The sequence below is a fragment of the Xenopus laevis genome, chromosome 8S, assembly GCF_017654675.1.
Source record: "Xenopus laevis strain J_2021 chromosome 8S, Xenopus_laevis_v10.1, whole genome shotgun sequence".
In the NCBI taxonomy this organism is placed as follows: Eukaryota; Metazoa; Chordata; class Amphibia; order Anura; family Pipidae; genus Xenopus; species Xenopus laevis.
This window is the reverse complement of record NC_054386.1, coordinates 82279615-82301802: the sequence shown is the minus strand read 5'-3', so window position 1 is coordinate 82301802 and position 22188 is coordinate 82279615. Positions and strand designations below refer to the sequence as shown.

The 22188-nt window shown below is 39.3% G+C and overlaps 3 protein-coding genes across 3 annotated transcripts in view; 2 read left to right on the top strand and 1 right to left on the bottom strand.

The window, feature by feature from the left end:
• Positions 1 to 2999: 2999 nt before the first annotated feature.
• Positions 3000 to 22188, top strand: part of atat1.S (alpha tubulin acetyltransferase 1 S homeolog) — a gene marked incomplete at its 5' end in the record, with an annotated part of 34405 nt that continues 15216 nt past the window's right edge. Inside the window, 7 exon segments of the mRNA NM_001096517.1 lie at positions 3000 to 3408; positions 7696 to 7756; positions 8450 to 8541; positions 9239 to 9299; positions 9389 to 9502; positions 10607 to 10708; positions 10919 to 10964. Of these exon segments, the coding sequence (NP_001089986.1) occupies positions 3314 to 3408; positions 7696 to 7756; positions 8450 to 8541; positions 9239 to 9299; positions 9389 to 9502; positions 10607 to 10708; positions 10919 to 10964 (571 nt within the window).
• Positions 16044 to 18192, top strand: LOC121397776 (protein ALP1-like). The gene is made up of 2 exons (XM_041575272.1): positions 16044 to 16970; positions 17222 to 18192. Exons 1-2 carry the CDS (start codon positions 16657 to 16659, stop codon positions 18099 to 18101), a joined length of 1194 nt encoding a protein of 397 aa, XP_041431206.1. The 5' UTR covers positions 16044 to 16656; the 3' UTR covers positions 18102 to 18192.
• On the bottom strand, positions 19306 to 21635 carry LOC121397777. Its single transcript, XM_041575273.1, has 3 exons — positions 21302 to 21635; positions 20911 to 21073; positions 19306 to 20312 (listed from the first exon to the last, which is right to left on the bottom strand). The coding sequence occupies exons 1-3, from the start codon at positions 21489 to 21491 to the stop codon at positions 19676 to 19678; spliced, it is 990 nt and encodes a 329-aa protein (XP_041431207.1). The 5' UTR covers positions 21492 to 21635; the 3' UTR covers positions 19306 to 19675.

Here is a 22188-nt window from a genome sequence, read left to right as displayed (position 1 = left end):
GTCACCACCTTACCTCTGTGTTCCGACTTCCTGTTCCTCACTTCCGGTTCTTCGTGGAGGAACACGTCGGGAGCGAGCACGCTGTGGGAACTGGTTGCCTTTTCGCCATTTTACAGAGAGTCATGGAGAAAGGCTATTTTGACATTTTTTGAAAAAAACAGCTAGGTAATTTATATCAATGTATTCGGGTATGGCTATTATTTTAGCATTTGGAATGGAATTTTTAGTTAACATTTTTTGGTGTTACTGGTCCTTTAAAGCCCCTCCCATCAGGAGGCAGGACACAGAAGAAGCAGATCCTCACCTCTATATAGCCTCCTTCTGCCTCCAGCTATTCAGTTTTTAGTGTGTACTCGCAACGTCAGGAGGTTCTGGAAACTTCAGCCCAGGGTTAGCCTGGGCACCTGAGTCAGCTCTTGCTGTACTCAGAGTCAGCGCCCACCGCGGGAGCCTCACCGGGAGAATATAGCCCCAGATCTGTCTACAGTAGCAGATACTCAGTGAGGCAAAACGGGCAGGTAGGAGCGTGAAGTTTCCTCTGGGCTCTACCCCATGCAGACAGGCGCAGCCGGTGGAGCACCGCCCGCTAGAGTCCTGCAGCTGGTCGGGTACCTGCGGGTTACCTGCAAAAACCTTTTTGCCTATGGGGGACCTCCTAGAACCTACTTGGAATCAACTGGTGGACTTTGAAAAAAATTTTATTTTTTTTTGGGAAAAAGGTCGAATCGAATTTGATTAAATGCAAATTAGGGCATATTTATCAAGGGTCGAATTTGGAGTTTATGGGATTTTATAAAAACTCCCATAAATTTGAAGAAAAAATGACCAATCGAAATATATTTTAAAAAAAATCTATTTTTTTAAAATTCAGGTGAATAGGATCGACCCTTAAACTCAAATTGAATTGGATCGAATTTGAATCGTTTTTTTTTTATTGCACAGTTGACAATACAGTAAGTTGCATATAACCAAAATACATCATATAAGTATGTATAACAATGCAATAGCTTGTCAATGTTATAAGGTATTAACACACATTTGGGGTTACTCCTGGATATTTATACTTCTTGTTGCAGAGGGTAAACACCAAGCCAAAACTCCCATATTTTACTAAATTTGTCAGGCAAACCACGTGCTTCATATGTTATTTTAATTAACGGGAGCATATGGTTAACTAAATTTATCCAATACTTGTATGAGTTGAGTTAACTTTTAGGGGCATATTTATCAAGGGTCAATTTCGAATTGAAAAAACTTTGAAATTCGAATTCAAAAAGACCAACCGAAATTAAGTTGAAGTTTTTTTTTTTTTGTTGTGGAATAAGGCCGTTTTCGATCGAATAAGTCCGTATTCGACCGAATTCGAATTGAAGGAATAGCGCATTCGATTGAATTAGATTCAAAATTTTTCCCACCAATTGACTCCAAATAGGTTCTAGGAGGTCCCCCATAGGCTAAAACAGCAATTCGGCAGGTTTTAGATGGCGAATGGTTGAAGTCAAATTTTAAAGAGACAGTATATGATAAATTTATATAAACGAATTTTTTTCAAATTCAAATAGAATTTGGACTATTCCCTAGTCTAAGTAAACGAAAAATAGCTCAAAATTGACCTCGACCTTTGATAAATTTGCCCCTTAGTATGATGTAGAGAGTGATATTATGAGACAATTTGTAATTGGTTTTCATTTTTTATTTGTTTTTTGAGTTATTTAGCTTTTTATTCAGCAGCTCTCCAGTTTATAATGTCACCAATCTGGTTGCTAGTGTCCAAATTACCCTAGCAACCATGCACTGATTAGAATAAAAGACTGGAATATGAATAGGTGAGGACATACATAGAAAGATGAGTAATAAAAAGTACCAATAAAAATAAGGGGCATATTTATCAAGGGTTGAATTTCTAATTGAAAAAGACCAACCAAAATTAAGTTGAAGTTTTTTTTGGCCGAATCGGTCTGTTCTATTGAATAAGTACGTATTTGGCCGAATTCGAATCGTACGAATCGAAGGAATAGCGCATTCGATCGAATTCGATTCAAAGTTTTTCCCAGAAAAAAATAAAAATCCAATAAAAAACGTCCAAGGCTAAAACAGCAATTCGGCAGATAAGTCTGCCCCTAAATGTGTAGCATTTGTTTTTAGATGGGGTCAGTGACCCCCAGGGTCGGACTGGGGGCGGGACCAAAAAAACCATATGCAGAGACATGCGGGTGTTCGTATGTGGCCCTGGAAGTAGAGGCTATTGCGCTCTCTGCACTAGAAGAGCCAAATTTCTGGGTTGAAAAACGGAAATTCAGCTCTTAGTTACCAGGAGCGTCATTTTTGCCACCCCTGGGAACCAGGGGGGCGCTGCCGTCTGAGGCGAGTATCTCAACTTGCCTCATTGGTGGAGCGCCCCTGCCTGGAAGTTTGGAACCCAGTGAGCCCCAATGCTCCAGTCCGACCCTGGTGACCCTCATTTGAAAGCTGGAAAGAATAAGAAGAAAAAGTCAAATAATTAAAAAACTACAAAAAATAAACAATGAAGACCAATTGAAAAGTTGTTTCGAATTGACTGTTCCATAACATACTAAAAGTTAACTTAAAGGTGAACCACCCCTTTAATTGTTAACCCTAAGGGGCCAGCAGCACAGGCTTGAAAAACTTAATTCTAATGAAAATCAAACCCTTCCATTGAAACCTAGTGCTGAAACCTAGTGTTGGCCGAAATCTATATCTTTAGCTGTTGAAACCACAAATAGAAGAGAACATGAAATGAATGGCAGATTCGTAACACAACCAAGAGAAAGCAAAATAAACAGCTGCAAGAGCCTTGCCGTCTGCTAACGTAACTAAGGCGTGGTTATGTGTCCAGAGAAGCCGTTGCTAAGGGGAAGCAGCCGCTCCCTCAGTGATTGGAGGGAAGTGATGTCACTTGTCTACGGCTCCCCGTTTCCACGCCTCTTCTTGCCACTCGCCGGTTTCTATTGTTTCTTGGAGAGAGAAGGGTCGGGCAGTGGCAACGAGTTTATTGGCACATTTGTAGTGGCTAGTTTGCGTGCCGTAGCATATACACACCCTCCTGCTACTTCCTAATTGTAGCACGTTTTTCTTTGTACACACAATCAGGCGTAGTTGGTGTCGTTTTCTAGATGCTTGATCATGAATACTGAGGCGATATTGGTAGATGTAGTCGCTTGCGTGTTTGTTGTGTGAGAGAGAGAGAATCTCTGATAAACTGACCAGCAGCTCTCAGTCCCACAGGAGGCACATTCCTCTTATAAACACACACTGGCCCTTTTTCTCCTGCACATTGTTCCCTTCTGCAGTCATGGAGTTTGAGTTTGACGTGCACAAGATTTTTCTGGAGCCAATTACAAAACTGGACAACAATCTTATTCCTCCTCGACGACCTCTTATCTCAAGGTAAATATATGCACAGAATAGGGTGTCCACCTGGCTGCAGTTTGACCGGCCTGGCTGGTAATAATGATGGTTGCGCCCAATGTTATTAATAAGGGAAAAAGATAAATATAAAGGAAGGCCGGTATTTTTTTTTTCCAGGAAAGGTGACAACCAGGCCTGGACTGAGATTCAAAATAGGCCCTGGCATTTCAGGTACACAGAGGCCCAAACAGGCCACACAGCAACCCAAACAGCCTCCCACCAGCCCAATATATAGTGACTGGCAACTTACAGCAGTCCCTCTGGCATTTGCCAGAACCCACAAATTGCCAGTCCGGGCCTGGTGACAACCTTAGTACAGACAGAGCTTCGGTATGGCAGCACCTAACTATCTGCATGCTGAGGAACTGCCGTACTGTGTGGCAGGTCCGGAATGAGAATTAAAATAGGCCCTGGCATTTCAGGTACACAGAAGCCCAATCAGCCCACACAGAGGCCCAAATAGCCTCCAACAGCCCACTAAAGACTGACTTTCTATGGCAATTTATAGCAGCCCCTCTGGCCCCCATACACGGGCCGATAAAAGCTGCCGACAGACTGAGTCGGCAGCTTATTAGGCCGTGTGTGGGGCCAGCCAACGGGCTTCCCGATCGATATGTTGCCGATTGGGCAGGTAAAAAAAATCCCGTCAGATTGTGGCCACATCTGTGCGTCTATGCGGTCCCGCAATCCGACCACCCGTATCGGATACATTATGATCCAATCGTTGGGCCCTAGGGCCCACGATCAGATCTGCCCGATATCGGCTACTTCAATGTGAGCATATTGGGGAGAGAGAGACACTCATTTGACAATGAGTGGATCTCTACGTCTATGGCCACTTTTTGAGGGAAAAATTCATATAGAGCAGTACCAGGACTTGTCAATGTTACAAGGTATAAACACACATTTGGGGTTACACTTGGATATTTATACTTCTTGTTGCAGAGGGTAAATATCAAGCCAAATCTCCCATATTTTACTAAATTTGTGCTTTATATGTTATTTTAATTAGAGGGAGGATACGGTTTACTAAATTTATCCAGTACTTGTATGAGTTGAGTTAACTTTTAGTATGATGTCGAGAGTGATATTTTGACACAATTTGCAATTGGTTTTCATTTTTGTATTATTTGTGGTTTTTGAGTTATTTAGCTTTTTATTCAGCAGCTCTTCAGTTTGCAATGTCAGCAGTCTGGTTGCTAGGGTCCAAATTACCCTAGCAACCCGTGTGTGGGGCCATCCGACGGGCTTCCCCCGATTGATATCTGGCCAATTGGGCAGGTTAAAAAAAATCCCAATGGATCGCTGCCACATCTGTGCATCTATGTGGTCCCGCGATCCGACCACCCGTATCGGATACATTTAGTGTTGCCACCTAGCCTGTATTTCACCGGCCTGGTCGGTAAAAATGATGCTTGATGCCAATGCTATTAATAGGAAAAAACGGCAATAATATAGGAAGGCCGGTATTTTTTTCCTGAAAAGGTGGCAACCCTAGATACATTATGATCCGATCGTTGGGCCCGATATCGCCCACTTCAATGGGAGCATATCGGGGAGAGACGCTCATTTGACATTGCAAACGAGCAAATCTCTACATCTATGGTCACCTTTTGAGGGAAGAATTCATACACGGGCCGACAAAAACTGCAGACAGACCAAGTAGGCAGCTTATTGGCCCATGTGTGGAGCTATCTGATGGGCTTCCCTGATCAATATCTGGTCGATTGGGTAGGTTAAAAAATCCCGTTGGATTGTGGCCACATCTGTGCGTCTATATATATTTTTAATTCCAAAATATTAAAGGATACATGTACTGTTAATATGAATGAATTTTGTTACAACAGCGCCACCTGCTGGTTATTTTCCCAGACCAGCCTGACCACCAAGTAGTCAAGGAAGTTGTCAGGAGGAAGAAAGAGGCTGCTCTGATGTTCTTCAGGTTAGGAAAGATCTGAGAAAGGTTTCTAATTTTTTACTAAGCAGAAGAACATCAGAGCAGCCCTCTTTCTTTCTCCTGACAACTCATAAAAACCCATGCTGTTGAGAGCATGGGTTTTTATGAGATTTATCCACACACAAACCATCACCATGTGCAACACCAAGCAACAGCTGGAATGGTGTAAAGGTCACCAGCATTGATGGTAAAGGGAGACAAAATTAAAATGGGTTGTTCACCTTCAAACACCTAGTTCACCAGAAATAATTTTTCCCAATTACTTTTTATTTTCTATGTGTCGCCTTCTAAAGCGGCTCTGGGAGGGGGTGGTCGACCCTGTAAACTGTTCTAAATTGATACATTTAGTTGATACATTTATTATCTTTAGCTCTGCTGAGCATAATCCCTGAATTTCATTAAAGGAAAACTATACCCCCAAAATGAACACTTAAGCAACAGATAGTTCATATTATATTAAGTGGCATATTAAAGAATCTTACCAAACTGGAATATATATTAAAGTAAATCTTGCCCTTTTACATCTCTTGCCTTGAACCACCATTTTGTGATTCTATCTGTGCTGCCTCAGAGATCACCTGACCAGAAATACTACAACACTAACTGTAACAGGAAGAAGTGTGGAAGCAAAAGACACAACTTTGTCTGTTAATTGGCTCATGTGACCTAAAATGTATGGTTTGTTGGTATGTTTGTGAGTACAGTGAATCCTACAATCCCAGGGGGCGGCCCTTATTTTTTAAAATGGCAATTTTCTATTTATGATTACCCAATGGCACATACTACTAGAAAAGTATATTATTATGAAAATGGTTTATTTACATGAAGCAGGATTTTACACATGAGCTGTTTTATGCAATATCTTTTTATAGAGACCTACATTATTTGGGGGGTATAGTTTTCCTTTAAAGGTAGCTGTTAGAATTAATACAATAGTTACTAATACTCCAGAGTTGCTGCTGAGAAATGTATCAACTAAATGTTGCAAAATTGTAACAGTTTAGAGTCTGCACCTGAATTACTGAGCTGCCAGATTGCAACATCAGAGACAGGGACATTCAACTGTAAATTTAGATTGTGAAAAAGTGGTAAAAAATAAATAATGTTAAAAAATTGAAAAAAAGTCTTTATTTCTGGGGAACAATCTGAAAACAATTGAACTACAAAATTTTTTTGGAAGGTGAACATCCCCTTTAATACTGTAGTATGAATACCCTTTGATATGGCATGTGATTTTGTTCTTGGAAATATTTGGTAATATAGTGTATGTTTCCACCTCAAACCTCACCCTACGGAGTCTGTTCTTTTGTGAACATGTGGTATAAATAGTACAAATGAAAAAACATTTTAAAGGGGTTGTTCACCTTTGAGTTAAGGTTAAATAGAATGTAGGGAGTGATTTTCATTGGTTTTCATTTTTTATTATTTCTGGGTTTTGAGTTAATAAGCTTTCTTTTTGGCAGCTCTCCAGTTTGCAGTTTCAGCAATCTTGTTGCTAGGGTCCAAATTACCATAGGAATCATGCATTGATTTGAATAAGAGACTGGAATATGAATAGGAGAGGCTTGAATAGAAAGATAAGTAATAAAAAGTTGCAATAACAATACATTTTGTAGCCTTACAGAGCATTTATTTTTATATAGGTTCAGTGGTCCCCATTTGAAACCTGGCAAGAGTCAGAAAAAGAAGGCAAATTAACTAAATTAAACTATATAGAATAAATAATGAAGCTCATTGGAAAAGTTGCTTAGAAGTGGCCATTATATAACATACTAAAAGTGATCTTAAAGTTGAACTACCCCTTTAAATGATATTTGCTAGCTTTCTTCTTTGAATGTAACACATCTAAAAGGTTATTTTTAACAGAATAACATTATACCTTTAAACCTGTGCCTCTATAAATTGCACATGGTGCTAAATCTTTGGGGGGGAGGAATACAGAGCTACAGATGCCTGATGTGGGACAAACAAATATGTATCAAAACAACTTGTAAAGCCTCTTCTTTTTTTAAAGTAAACAGCCCATAAAAATTGGACCTATGGTAGTAATTAATGTTCTTGGTAAACTGACCCTGATCCATGGTATGAAAAATGTCAGGGCATTCTGCAAACAGTCCGAAAGTCGTACGAACATACAATGGTATGACTTTTATCTTTGCGTCTATGGCCAGCTTAAGCTCCCCTGGGTCAGGAGAAATCTCTGTAAAAATGTTAGCACTATATAAATAATAATAATGATGATATTGATGCTGATAATAAAAATAATAATCATGATGTATAACTTAATAACTCTGATGGTATTTTTGCAGCTCAGAGGCGCAGAAACAGATTATGACTGTAATAGATGAGATTGGGAAGGCGTCTGCAAAGGTGATATCTGTGATTTAAATGTTGGTAAATGGTTTAGTAACTGCTGAGCTATTGAACGGTGTCTATTGTATGTGTGGGCAATAATCCTGTGCTAGTAATTAGATTTAAGATGGACAATGGTTAGACTGAACTATAAAGTTTAACATAAGTCTCAAAGTAAATAAACTTTCTAAATGTATGAAATTATAATTTCTGTACATCTAATACTGGTTTCCTGCCTTCTCACTTGAGTACAGTGATTCCTCCAGATTCAATGAATCTTTTAATGAGATGTACTGTAGACAATGTACGTGTTTTGTTTTTAATTTGTATGCATCAGTTATTAGACAAACACACATATACCACACACCACACACACACCACACACACACACACACACACACACCACACACACAGTTTTGTCCTAGGAAGAATTTATTTAGACTTCAAATTGTCACTGTGAAGTGCAACTTAACCTGTCAAGATGATAGTTCCTGCTGTTTTCTTACCATCTCCCCTACCACTTAGAAGTTGTCCCTACAGGATAAAAGTTTAAATGTTGAGCTCTTGAGTATCTTTAGCATTATTTACTTGATTTTTCCATCTCAATAAGCCATTATAAAGAGCCATCGAATTGTAACTAGTTTAGATGTAGTGCTAACAATGACAGCTGGATTTCAACCCGCACTGATTTCAGAATACTCTCTGTTTCAGGCCCAGAGGCTACCTGCTTCTATAACCAGTGCCTCCCGAATGCAAGCAAACAAGCATCACCTGTATATATTGAAGGACTGCACACCAAAAACGTGAGATTTGGCAGGGCATTGTTGGTTATAATCCTTTCACAGGCATCTCTAGAAAAATTGTTTATTAACATATCCACTCTAAAGGAAAACTATACTCCCAAAATGACTACTACAGATCAGCAACAGTTTATATCAAATTAAGTGGCATATTAAAGAATCTTTCTAAACTGGTATATATATTTAAGTAAATATTGCATTTTACATCTCTTGCCTTGAACCACCATTTCGTAATTACCTGTGTGCTGTCTCGGAGATCACCTGACCAGAAATACTACAGCTCTAACTGTAATAGGAAGAAGTATGGAAGCAAAAGACAGAACTGTCTGTTAATTGGCTCATGTGACCTAACATGTTTGGTTTGTTTATGTGCACCGTGAATCCTAGGATCCCAGGGGGCAGCCCTTGTTTTTTAAAATGGAAATTCTTCAGGAGTATTATTCATGTATGAAGAATTTTGGAGTTCTGCTACTTATAAAGCTACAGTAGGGGATCAATTGATTGGAAGTTCGGATGGTGTTTATACACCTTTGCTATATAAACCCAAAAAGGGGATATATTTCCCTTAAATACATTAGTTACATTTATTTCTATCAACACGTGTGGTTTTGCACTGTACTGTACTATAATTTCCACAAGACCCCACGCTGCCTCGCTTCTATTTGAATCCATCTTTCCTGTCTTTTTTTTTTTTGTACAGGGCAGGCAGAGGAGCTGTGATTGGTTTTCTGAAGGTTGGATACAAGAAACTCTTTATTCTAGTAAGAAATGGAAATTGACAGTGGAAAAAATACAACTTTTGTGGATAAGTGAATAAATGAAATTAATAAATGTCTCTCTCTCTTCCTAGGACCAGAAAGGGTCCCATATAGAAGCAGAACCACTGTGTATCTTAGACTTCTACATCCATGAATCACTTCAACGTCATGGATTTGGAAAAGAATTGTTTAGCTTTATGCTCAGGGTAGGATCCCATTACACTTGTTGTGTGCATAATATAACTATGCATGGTATCTTTACCATTGTTTTCATTCACATAATTCTACTTTGTATATGTTACTCCCATTGCACATTTTATTATTTCCTCACCTTTCTGCCTTTTAGATTCAGTTTCATCTTTTTAAAGGAACAGAAACTTCAAGACATGTGTTTTAAGTAATTAAACTATGATGAACTGTTGCCCTCCACTGACAAAAAAATGTGTGTTTGCTTCAGAAACCCTACTATAGTTGCAGGGCCGCTCCTGACAGCAGCAGCCCCAGGATTGCCCCTGTATAGTTGATCTAAACAAGCTTCCTTGATGTGCAGTCGTTCAAACTGAAAAAGGAGAAAAGGCACAGATTAGGTAGCGGATAACCTATAATATATGTGGAATACAATGGGTTTAGTTCTTACACAGGAATATACATTCATTCAAAATACCATTCATGTCTCACTACAGGACGGCAGACTGAAAAATCTTTCTGATATAAAATAGGAGATTTGTTGCCGTGAAATACCTTTAATATAAAGGTATTTGATCAACAGATATTTTAAATGTAAATAAATGGATATATTTATTTAGGGATGCACCGAATCCAGGATTCAGTTCGGGATTCGGCTGAATACTTTGTGTGACTTTTTGTCACAAAACAAGGAAGTAAAAAATGTTTCCCCTTCCCACCCCTAATTTGTATATGCAAATTAGGATTCAGTTCAATATTCTGCCGAATCTTTCGCGAAGGATTCGGGGGTTCAGCCGAATCCAAAAAAGTGCATCCCTATATTTATTGTAAGTTTCTGGTCCTTTAAGGTTTTTTTCCTTATATTGGCAGTAGTTTTCTCCCTAATTGGTTCCTCTCTCTCTTAAACATACCTTCTGTGTGTGTTAGAAAACTGAACTGTCTGTCCTAAGTTAATGTAGTTCATGTATATTCTGCTCCTCTCCCCTCATGTTGCCAGTCACATGAGCTGTTTATGACTTCCCTTTTACATTATTTACTTTTTTTTGGTGGTTTTTTTTTTTTGTCTTTTAATTTTCCAACTCCCTTATTGCTTTCTATACTTATTTACAATGTCTGTTTGTCAGAATGAACAAGTTGATGTCCAGCATCTTGCCATTGACCGTCCATCCGAAAAGTTTCTCTCCTTCCTAAGGAAGCATTTCAACCTTTGGTCCACAATCCCACAGGTGAGAGAGGCAGAGATCTACAGAGTGATTGTAGAGAAATAAAGATGAAGTGAGAGAGATGTAAAAGCAGAGTAGGGAGATATAGAGAAACCTGATGAATTCAGAGCATGAAGGATATAAAATTGTAGATTAAAGAAACACACAATTGAGGGAAGGACTGTATATAATAAACTTCTGATAATTCCAGTAAATCCCATTTTCTCATTTTAGGTTAATAACTTTGTGGTGTTTGAAGGTTTCTTCAGAGATCGGAAAGGTAAAATGTTATTTTTTTTTTTAAACTAGGATTTAGACTTTCAGTTAGGTACATGAGCCACACAGTACGAAGCCTGGCACCTCTAGGACTGATGCAGTAACACTAGGGCCAGTTACTCAATTCCTGTGTCATCTGGAAACATTGCTGTACTTAGCTAATCCTCCTGCTTCTCAGAACTGTGCATTAAGCATGTGCAAGGTTTTTGAGAAAATTACTTTTTCTCTTAAACAATTTTTCAGTGTCAGGAACTTCTGCAACACACATTGAGGGATTATTTTCAGCTGTTCTTGGTGGCTGGCTGGTGCATACCAAATTTCCTTCTTTGGGGAAAGAGGAGTAATGGGGCACAGGAGTGACATGAGCACAGACTCTGAATCAGATAGCTCAAAATCATCCTAGTTTAAATTTTGTCAAATTTCGACCTAATAAAGTAAAACTATCCTGCCCAATTTACTCTCTGCAGGCTCATCTGTTACAGAAAAGAAATGTATTGTTACACAATGGGCAACTGTTACTGGGTTAAATTCCTATCTGGCATATGCCTGATAACCCCTCTTGGTCCTTGATCAATCAACAAGCTTTTGCATATCCCACCGGCTATAATGAAAAATCGCCAGCGTGGTGGCACTCGCGGTGCTTCGTTTTCCAAAGTTTCCTCGTGAGGCAAGTTTGGGCGACTTCGGAAAATGAAGCGCCACGAGTGCTATTCCACTGGCGATTTTTCATTATAGCCGGTAGGAAGGTAGGGGAAGGCAGTCCGGGGAGATTGTCGCCCCAAAGAAGAGGCGATTTGTCGCCGGGGCTACTAATCTCCCCGAATCTGCCCATTTGTACTTACCCTAAAACTCTTTCCTGTTGTGCAACACAAATGTATTTAAATTAGTTATAACGTTCTGAATATTGTAACCAAGCAAAGGAAGAGCAAGTTCTTTTTTTGTCAGCTTTGTTTACTGGACTGTGCTTTAACCTAATAGCATGTTTGAGCTCATCACATATGAAGACAATACAATATAAACAGAACTGATAATAGAAAAATAAAATCTTTTCTTAAAGGCTAAAAGTAAGACTTTTAATTTATTAAGTCATGTTCCAAACTGTATGCTAAAGTATATGGGGCAAATTCACTAAGATTCGTAGTTGCGCCAGGTGTAACTTCGCCACACTTCGCCAGGAGTAGTTTTGCCAGCGCTCCGCAAAATCACTAAAATCCGAAGTTGCGCTCAGGGGTAGCGTAAGGTTGCGAAGTTGCGCTAGCGTTGATTCGCGAAGCGAAGTTACGCTAGCGATGGTTAATTTGCATACGGCGCCAAATTCAAATTTCAATGGAGGAATACGTACAATCACTACAAATGCCTGTTAAACCTTTAAAACATCAAATAAATTATTTTTTTTGCCCTACACATGTGCCCACTGTATAGTTGCCATGAGTTAGGAAATGTAGGGGGGATCACCCCACCCTATCACCCATAATATAGAAAAAACGCCAGCGTTTTATGGGACTTAGAAAAAATGTGAACTTTTTTTGAAGCAATCCCTATCTACTCTATTGCGCTTCGCCTAGTCTGAGGTGGCGAAGGAAGTCTAGCATAAAAGGTAGCGTTCAGTACAATGCGCACATTAGTGAATTTGCGTAGTTACGTCCGTTGCGAAAATTCGCCAGGCGTAAGGGTGCGAAGTAACACTAGCGAATTTACGCCAGCGTTCGTTAGTGAATTTGCGAAGTAACGAAAATGACAACGCTAGCAAATTGACGCTAGCGAATAGTTAGGCGTTTCGGCGCTTAGTGAATTTGCCCCTATGTGTTTTGAGAAAGCTTGATGATATGTTGCCTTACGTGTGCTTCTTTTTAGATGCCAGTGGAATTTAGTTCCCCATAGCAATTAAACCAATTTATGTATGCAAAGCTATTACCGTTAATTGGCTCCCAATGAAAGCGTCTGATAAGTGACTACCTTTTATTCTTGTTGTACTCTGCTTAATTTTTTTAAAGTGTGCAATATGTTGCTAATAAAAAGCTGATTTATTAAAAGAAAAAAAAAACCAGAGATCCACAATTTGTGGTGAAGGTTCTGGCAGCTGAAATTAAGCAATAGCTGAAATGTCACAGGTTGCAGATCTCTGAATCCAAATGACCCACTGTTAACTTTGTATGACTTTTGCTGACCCCTTCCTAATCCCATGCAGCTGATGTTACTTTACTCAGAGAAGTCGAAGGCCATGCTGCTAATTAGACAGTAAGATATCCCCCAATAATCCCTATTTCCCAGTTTTGTCTACAAACATTTAGCCCCACCTTTTGCTCCTCTGCTCTTTCCTTAATGTATTTTCTTATATATGGTTTGTATAGGTTTGCATTTTTCTACGAGTCTTCTCTCTTCAGTTTGCGTTTGGCTAGAATAGCATGCATTTTTCTATGTACATTGTTGGGTGATATACAGTATATTGAGTCTTTGTTTTGACACAGTACATACTTATGTAGGACACTTGCCGTTGGCCCGGATTTCTTGTAGACATATAATACAGGATGTTTCCATTAAAAATGAATATAACTGACACTTGCTGTGTAATAGAATTTGCCAATTTTCATCACTTTTATGCCAGGGTAATTACAAATATTACTATAGTAGAAACCCATATGCAATTTATGTTGGTCTTTATAAATACATACAAGATGTTGCACTTGAATTGTAGTTTATACCCTGAAATTAGCATTTCTTTTTGGGTGCCCTGCAGTTTACAATTATATAGTGAATAAAGTAACCCCTCTTGTAAATTATAAGTAGGTATGCACCGAATCCACTTTTTTGGATTCGGCCAAAACCCCGAATCCTTTGTGAAAGATTCGGCCGAATACCGAATCCTAATTTGCATATGCAAATCAGTGAGGAGGAGGGAAATTTTTTTACTTCCTTGTTTTGTGATGAAAAGTCACATGATTTAAGAATTCGGATTCCGTTCGTCTAGGCACAAGGATTCAGACAATCCGAATCCTGCTGAAAATGGCCGAATACCGAACCGGATCCTGGATTCGGTGCATTCCTAATTATAAGGATATTATAAGTTACTGAGGAGTTTCATATATAGTCATGGAACTCCAAGGTTACTTTTAATATCCTCATATTTTGCAACAGGGGGTACTTTATTTATTATAATACACAAGTTTTAGTGAGTCATGTGACTGAAATGACACCACTACTCACTGTTTATAACTGATGACATCAGTACTTACCGTTTATAAGGATTTAATTTACAAGATATTCATGGCTTTTGTGTATTATATATAATACAGCGATTTGGAACGCAAAACCACAAGTATCTGCACTGCCTGGGTCTTGAAAAATTTGAATAATCCCACAGATGACGGCACACCAAGGAGACTTTCTCATCAACATCTGATTAAAGGAAAACTATACCCCCAAAATGAATACTTAAGCAACAGTTTACATCATATTAAGTGGCATATTAAATAATCTTTCCAAACTGGAATATATATTTAAGTAAATATTGCCCTTTTACATCTCTTTAAATTGAACCCCCATTTTGTGATGGTCTGTGTGCTGCCTCAGAAATCACCTGACCAGAAATACTGCAGCTCTAACTTTAACAGGAAGAAGTGTTGAAGCAAAAGACACAACTCTGTCTTTTAATTGGCTCATGTGACCTAACAAGTATAGTTTGTTTGGTTTGTTTGTGTGCACAGTGAATCGTACGATCCTAGGGGGTGGCCCTTATTTTTTAAAATGGCAATTTTCTATTTATGATTACCCAATGGCACATACTACTAGAAAAGTATATTATTATGAAAATGGTTTATTTACATGAAGGGAGGTTTTACATATGAGCTGTTTTATGCAATATCTTTCTATAGAGACCTATATTGTTTGGGGGTATAGTTTTCCTTTAAATAAAGTGCAGGTTTATTTAAAGACCAACGTTTCGATTCTTTACTGGAATCTTTGTGTATATATCTTATAGAGCAATGTTGAAGTGATCCTTGTATTGGTTACTGGTTGTTATGTATGTAGATCTTTATGTTCAGATCTACCCATTTATTGTTGAATATGGTGGTAGATTTATGCATATTAATACACATAAGCATAAACGCAGAGCAACACAGAGCAAGGGTTAGTTGGAAGCTTATTTGCTGTTCTGGATGTTCCAGGCCCATGAGTTCAAGTCCACTTTTATTGAAAATAAATACACTTCTAATGCCAAGTAGGGTTGCCGGTTGCTACCTTTTCTTGAAAAATGTACAGGCCTTCTTATAGCTGATATCTTTCTTTTGTATAATAAACATTGGAATCAAGTTCAAGTCTAACGGCCGGGTGGCAACCATAGAGCCACATGCAGCAAGCTAATATTTTGTATAGAAAAGCACCTGTTTAACCGTGTTTCTGTATTGAGCATGTAGTTGTCTTGTCAGCTGTATCTCCTCACTTTGATTTGTCATGATGGAGCTGCCCTTGCTTATAAGTGCATATATTCAGCATTTGATTTGAGATTTACCTGCTGTGTTTTTCATTTGAGTCTTCAAAGAAAATAGTGACAGCTGCATATGTAGTATTTTGGACCATTCTACTAACCACCCCCTATTTTCCATGGATTCAAACCAACTGTCCTAGGAGTGTGTATTAAGATTACCTGATTCAAACCCTCTCACCCCCAGAGCATGAAAAAGCTCCAGCCCCATGTTTGTATATATGTCTATGTATGTGTATATATATATATATATAACTTTTAGTATGTTATAGAATGGCTCATTCTAAGCAATTTTTCAATTGGTCTTGATTATTTAATGTTTATAGTTTTTGAATTACTTCTTCCTCTAACGCTTTCCAGCTTTCAAATGGGGGGTCACTAACCCCATCTCGAAAACAAATGCTCTGTAAGGCTACAAATGTATTGTTATTGTTATTTTTAACTCCTCTTTCTATTCAGGCCTCTCTTATTCATATTCCAGTCTCTTATTGAAATCAGAGCTTGGTTGCTAGGATAAGTTGGACCCTAGCAACCAGACTCCTGCCGAATAAAAAGCTAAAGCACTCAAAAACCAAAAATAATAAAAAATGAAAAGCGATTGCAAATTCTCTCTTTATCATACTAAAAGTCTTTTCAAAGGTGAACAACCCTTTTAACAGTCTATCTTATTGCCTGTCCTTATCCTGTCAGTTCACTTATTTGTTGTTTATGTATCCTTTTTTTTTATATTTTGGTCTGGCAGATCCCCTTGACGACTCGTATATTCTTATGATTCTTCAAAATTTTACTCCATATTGTTGTTCTGCATTATTTGTTAATATTAACCCTTTACCTGCTGGTATTTTGCTGGGTTAAACATACTTCAAATCCATGTTGCCAGGCAACATACTCTTCCTAGCGCATGCCCTTAAATCTGAAAGCATATGTGCTATGTAATTGGCAAAGTGACACTTAAGGGCTAGTCCACACGAGAAGATTCGCCCGCGACAAGTCGCCGCGGGTAGAAAAGCAAGAGTAGCGGCGACAAAGCGCAGGGAAAAACAGGCATGTAAAATACGAAGCGATTTGGCTCACGCGCGACTATGTTTCCCATGGTGCATCTCAGTACTTCCGCCCAAACTGTATTATGGGTAGAGGACGGAAGTACCAACAGTAGTGTTGTTGTTGTTGCCGGCGTGTTTACTTCGGCGTGTTTTCGCAGCGTCTTTTGAGAATGGAAGCAGATTTGGCTGCTGTTTTTTTTTTGGTTTACTTATATTTCTATTTGCTAGAGAAAGATAAACAGGAAAGGGCTGCTGCTAGAAAATATTGGGTTCATCCCTTAACTGATCAGCGGCTAAGGAATGGACAATTTCATGTTTTATATGGTGAACTTCGCAACTATCCTGATAAATTCTTCAAGTATTTCAGAATGTCAATTGCAAGTTTTGATGAACTTCTCATCATTGTAAAACCAGGACTGTGTCATGCCCAAAGTTTGATGAGGGTTCCAATCTCACCAGAGGAGCGGCTGTGTGTGACACTAAGGTTGGTATGCTTTTTTTTTTGCTGCTTCTTTGTGATATATATGGTTTTAGGTGACTGGTATGGGCAATTTGGTGTGTGTATATGTATATATATGCTGGATATACTGTATACATATATAGAGATAGATAGATAGATAGATAGGTAGATAGAGAAAGGTATATGTGTCTTTTAGCAATAATACAGGTCCTCCCTATCATAATATATTTTTTTTTTATCAGAGAAGTAATGCTTATCTTTTCTTTTTCTTTCAGGTTTTTAGCGACTGGACAGTCATTTGCTTCTTTGTACTTTCAATTCCTAATTGGTCGAAGCACTATAAGCAACATTGTAAGAGAAACATGTCAGATTATTTGGACTGAGCTGCAAAGAATTGTCATGCCGCCCCCAAATGAAAATGCTTGGCGTACCATTGCTGAAGATTTTTACAAACACACCAATTTTCCTAATTGCTTGGGGGCCTTGGATGGAAAGCACATCAGAGTTACAATGCCATTCAAAAGTGGATCAAAGTACTTTAATTACAAAAAATACTTTTCAGTTGTCCTTCTGGCTAGTGTTGATGCCAATTATTGCTTCACTATCATTGATGTGGGATCCTATGGAAGCACTGGTGATGCCAGTGCTTTCCGTCATTCGGCATTGGGACGCAGATTATCAGAAGGGTCACTTGGTATACCTCTTCCTAGACCATTGCCTGGGACCTCGGCACCTTCCTTGCCTTATGTTTTTGTGGGAGATGAAGCCTTTGGTCTCACAGAAAATATAATGCGGCCTTACCCAGGGTCACAGAGGGCAATAGAGAAACGTGTTTTTAATTACCGTTTATCAAGAGCACGACGTATGGTAGAGTGTGCTTTCGGCATTCTCTCAAACAAATGGCGTGTGTTCCATACAAGTATACAATTGGAACCCCAGTTTGTGGACATTATAATAAAAGCATGTTGTGTCCTACACAATTTTGTTCGCCTTAGGGATGGCTATCACTTTCAAGACACCCTGACTGATGATATCCCAGATATTGATTGGGCCCCTGTTAGAGGTCCAACAGGAGGGATGAGAGTTCGGGATCAGTTTGCAAATTATTTCATGTCTCCTGATGGAGCTATACCATGGCAGCTGAACCGAATTTAGTCTGCATACAGTTGCATACAGTTGCATAGATACATATAATTAAAATACTCATTGTCTACATTGTATTAATAAAAAACTGTTTATTTCACAATCTATGGTGTACTCAGTTGTCTTTTCTGAAATGTTACTAAAATGACAATTTACTTTGCTACTGTAAGAGCCCAGTGCCTTAGTTGCACCTGTTAGCTGTTCTGAGCTATCTTCCAAAAGCCAATTAAGTTAGTTCCAAAGTATGTTATTTGCACCTGTTAGCTGTTCTGAGCTCTCTGGCAGAATTAAGAATTAAGTTAGAAACTGTTTGGTTGTTCTGGCAGTGCAGATAAAAGAGGGACTTTCCAGCACAAAAGAGGGATGTGATAGAGGGTTGAGTGGTTAAAAGAGGGACTATCCCTCAGAACTGTCTAAAAACAACACGCAGACGTCAAAGAATATAGAAAATACGCCACGAAAATACGCCACGACAATACGACCGTATACGACGGTATGCGTCATGCGTCATACGTTACGTCGTGCGTTACGTCGTGCGTTTTAGAGCCTGCGTCATTGTTTTTTTGCAAAGTCGCAATAATGGTGGGTCTGAACTCCCTTACTGATGGACAGACTTGGGAAATTGCTAGCTTTCTGCAGGCGGAAAGCTATGACAATTTGCCTGTGTGGATGCCCAACAAAAGGGCACATAAGCAGAGCCTGCTGCGCAGGCTCCGGCGCAGGTTGAGGCATCGCCATGGGGTCAATCTGGACCGCCGCACATTGCAGCGACTGTGGTCAGATTTAAAGCGGAGGGACCCAGATTATGTTATGCAAGTGCAGCTGCACCATCTCAGTGAGTATTTACTATTTCTAAACTAACCTTAACAATACATATATTAAATATATCCATTAATTGATTACATAATTTCTATCAGGGGGACATCCACAGGCCAGAGCTGATGTTGAGCAGGAGGCAGAGCTTTCTGATATGGAGGAGGGGGGACATCCACAGGCCAGAGCTGCTGATGAGCAGGAGGCAGATTTCCTGGAGGCTGAGCAGTCTGATGTGGAGGCTGCAGAGGAGTCCGTGGAAGCAGAGCTGCCAGTGGAGGTAGCAGAACAGGAGGCACGTGCATCAGATGAAGGTAGCTGCAAGATGACATCACACCCCCCACATAAAAAAATGTTATGATATACTTCAACATGAGTTTTATTATAATAATTCTATATATTTTTTTTTTTCATAGAAGACGATGAAAACTGGGACCATGCACGGCTGGTGGCAGAAGTGCGGCAGCTTAAAAATCGGGTGCTGGACCTGGAAAACCAGCTTATGTAATTTTTTTTTTTTTGTAAATAGTTTTTTTAGTAAAAAGCTTTCCACCTTATGGATATCTGTCTGTCATTTTTATAAAAATATATGGATACAAGGAAGAATTGAGCTTAACAAGTTCACCATTTATTTAGAAAACAATGGGAAAAAAGTGCAAAAACATAACTAAAAAAGACAAAGTGCAAAGTGCAATCTGTTTGAATAAACAGTATACATTAATAAACATAATAAACTGCATAACAGTTAATGGTATACCAAACCAGTAATTCTATTAAAGGTCGGTAAATGAATTTTGGGAATCCCATGCTTGGGAAGTCGAAGGGTATGGAAAAGGGTAAGGATAAGGGTTTGGGGTACTACTTTGAGGCATACTGAATGATTGTGGGGGTTGATGAAATGGTTGCGGTGGGTGCATAAGAGGCCTGTTTGGTACGTTATTGCCTTGGGGTAAATATTTATATAGCAACTGCAAAAAGTCCATTCTCAGCATTTGCCTATGCCCCTCAGGAACCATCATAATGGTTGGAATTAAACCAGTATAAAAGGCAAATTCTTGAGAATCCTCAAAGGCATAGGCCCTCTTAGCAGAAGATTCTTGGGAAGCCTCTCTGGAAGATGAGACCGAATCACATAACTTGGACAGCATATTTTGTACATCACCATATGAAATGTTTGATTTTTTTCTTTTTGCTGCCCGAGTGATGTCAGATTGAGATGATTGTGAAGGTGGGGTGATAGTGCTGCTTAAAGTGCCAGGTGGAGTGCGAGTACTGCTGGAAGTGCCAGGTGAGGTGACAGTGGTACTGGAAGTGCTAGGTCTTGTAGGAGTGCCAGTTGGTGTAACAGTTCTGTTATTGTTTGCAGGATCCACTGTTTCTTGAACCTCATCATCCAGATTGCTAGAAGTTCTAATGGAAAAAAAAAAAAATTGTTACAACAAGGCATTGTTTCCTTAAATGCATACATTTTGTATACTCTGGCATTCCTCTGCATTGTAGTGTTACATACATATACAGTAATACATATATATACCAGGGTAGGTAAAATTCAAATGGAGTTCACTGAGTCCACCTGAAGTTCATATAATCAAAGGCTACAATGTTATCCCAATAACAATTATTTATCTTCTTTCTATATAGGCCCAGTCCAAGATTAGTATGATGCATACCTCCCAACTCTTTTACAACTCAACCTGCAGTCCCTCATTTGTACTGGAAAGTCCCTCTTTTCTCCGCACTGAACAGCCTAAAAAAATGGTTTCTAACTTAACTTCTAACTTAATTTTGCCAGAGAGCTCAGAACAGCTAACAGGTGCAAATAACATACTTTGTAACAATTTTGCGATAAGAAATAAGAAAATAAGTAATTATAACAGTTTTGATAAGGAGACATACTTTCAAACTTTTCATAAGCTACCAAAAATGATGATGTAGCATTGATCAACCCCCCCCCCAAAATTAAGGAGGATTATTGACCCCCCAAAAATAAGGAGGATTATTGACTTACTGTCTCTTAGCAAAAGCAGGTAGTAAAAATGTTAAATGATCTGCATAGATGTACTTCTTCCGTTTGGAAGGCGATGCACCACTCCGTGTTTCTGTCTTCTGGGCAGCCACTTCCCTACGAAAGCAATCACGAACATGCTTCCAGCGCATTTGCATTTCTTTGACTGGGACAAAGAAAAAATAAATATTAGTACTAAACAAAAAGAAAAAGCCATACTAATGATTACCACATACCTATATAGAAAAAAAAACCACATCCACAGGCTGTATGCATACCCCCTACATAAGCTTATAACAGTATAAGGTTCGGTCGGTATAACAATTTTAAAAAAAAGAAAGTGGCAGACATACCCTAAACTTTATATCAACTAAAAATTGTGGCCATCACTTACCTCGCAAATTTTTTTCAACATCCGAAAGAGCTTCCCAGCCTTCAAACAGTTCAACCGCCACCTCATCCCACAATTGTCTCCGAGCAATTTTGTTGTGATATAACGGTTGCTCTGTCATATAGAGAGCAGGTCGGTTTTCCACCAATTGAATCAGCTTGTCTGTATCAACATACAACTTTGTCAAAGACATTTTTCCAAAATGTGTTGGCGCAGGAGAAAAGTCGCACCGCGATGTCCCTCGACCAAACAAAGTTTGAAATTCGCGGTTATGTGTTGACGCCGTGATTTATACGTTCACGCCTACGTCTTGTCGCCGTGACATCTACGGCCGTGACATCTACGGCCGTGACTTCTACGGTCGTGACTTCTACGGTCGTGTCCTCGCATACGCAATTACGTATGCGTCATGTCGTAGTAATGTATCGCCGCTGTTCGTAGCCTCGTCTATTTGCTACACGCGTTTTTGTATGCTTTCCTATGCATTTGCTTTTTTCGTTGTGGCCGCGTCGTGTCGCTTCGAAAAGGGTCTCCATGCGTTTTCAGGCTACTGGCGCTTTTTAGTAGCCTGGTGTGGCAGGTATCTTGCGTTTCTCTGTCTTGCCTATTACAAGACAAGACGAGCGTTTTGTCGCCGCTACTCTTGATTTTCTAACCGCGGCGACTTGTCGCGGGCGAATCTCCCCGTGTGGAATAGCCCTAAATTACTGCGGACAAAGCACATGTGTTGTTAGCAGGCAAAGGCTGGTTGCATATTCAGCATGTGTGCACTTTTTGTTTTTGTTTGTCACTGCATACTGAACAAAGGTTGGAAGGGGGGGAGCCCAACAGCAGAGAAATCTAGTGTGCCATTAGTGCAAGGGTTAAACAAGGTAAAGATTACCAGTGAA

Coding starts and splice junctions, on each gene's coding strand:
- LOC121397777 (XM_041575273.1), bottom strand. CDS start 21,491: ATGTCTTTGACAAAGTTGTATGTTGATACAGACAAGCTGATTCAATTG. Junction 21,074..21,301: donor TGTTGAAAAAAATTTGCGAG/GTAAGTGATGGC, acceptor TCTTTGTCCCAG/TCAAAGAAATGCAAATGCGC. Junction 20,313..20,910: donor CCTGCTTTTGCTAAGAGACA/GTAAGTCAATAA, acceptor TTTTTCCATTAG/AACTTCTAGCAATCTGGATG.
- LOC121397776 (XM_041575272.1), top strand. CDS start 16,657: ATGGAAGCAGATTTGGCTGCTGTTTTTTTTTTGGTTTACTTATATTTC. Junction 16,971..17,221: donor CGGCTGTGTGTGACACTAAG/GTTGGTATGCTT, acceptor TTTTTCTTTCAG/GTTTTTAGCGACTGGACAGT.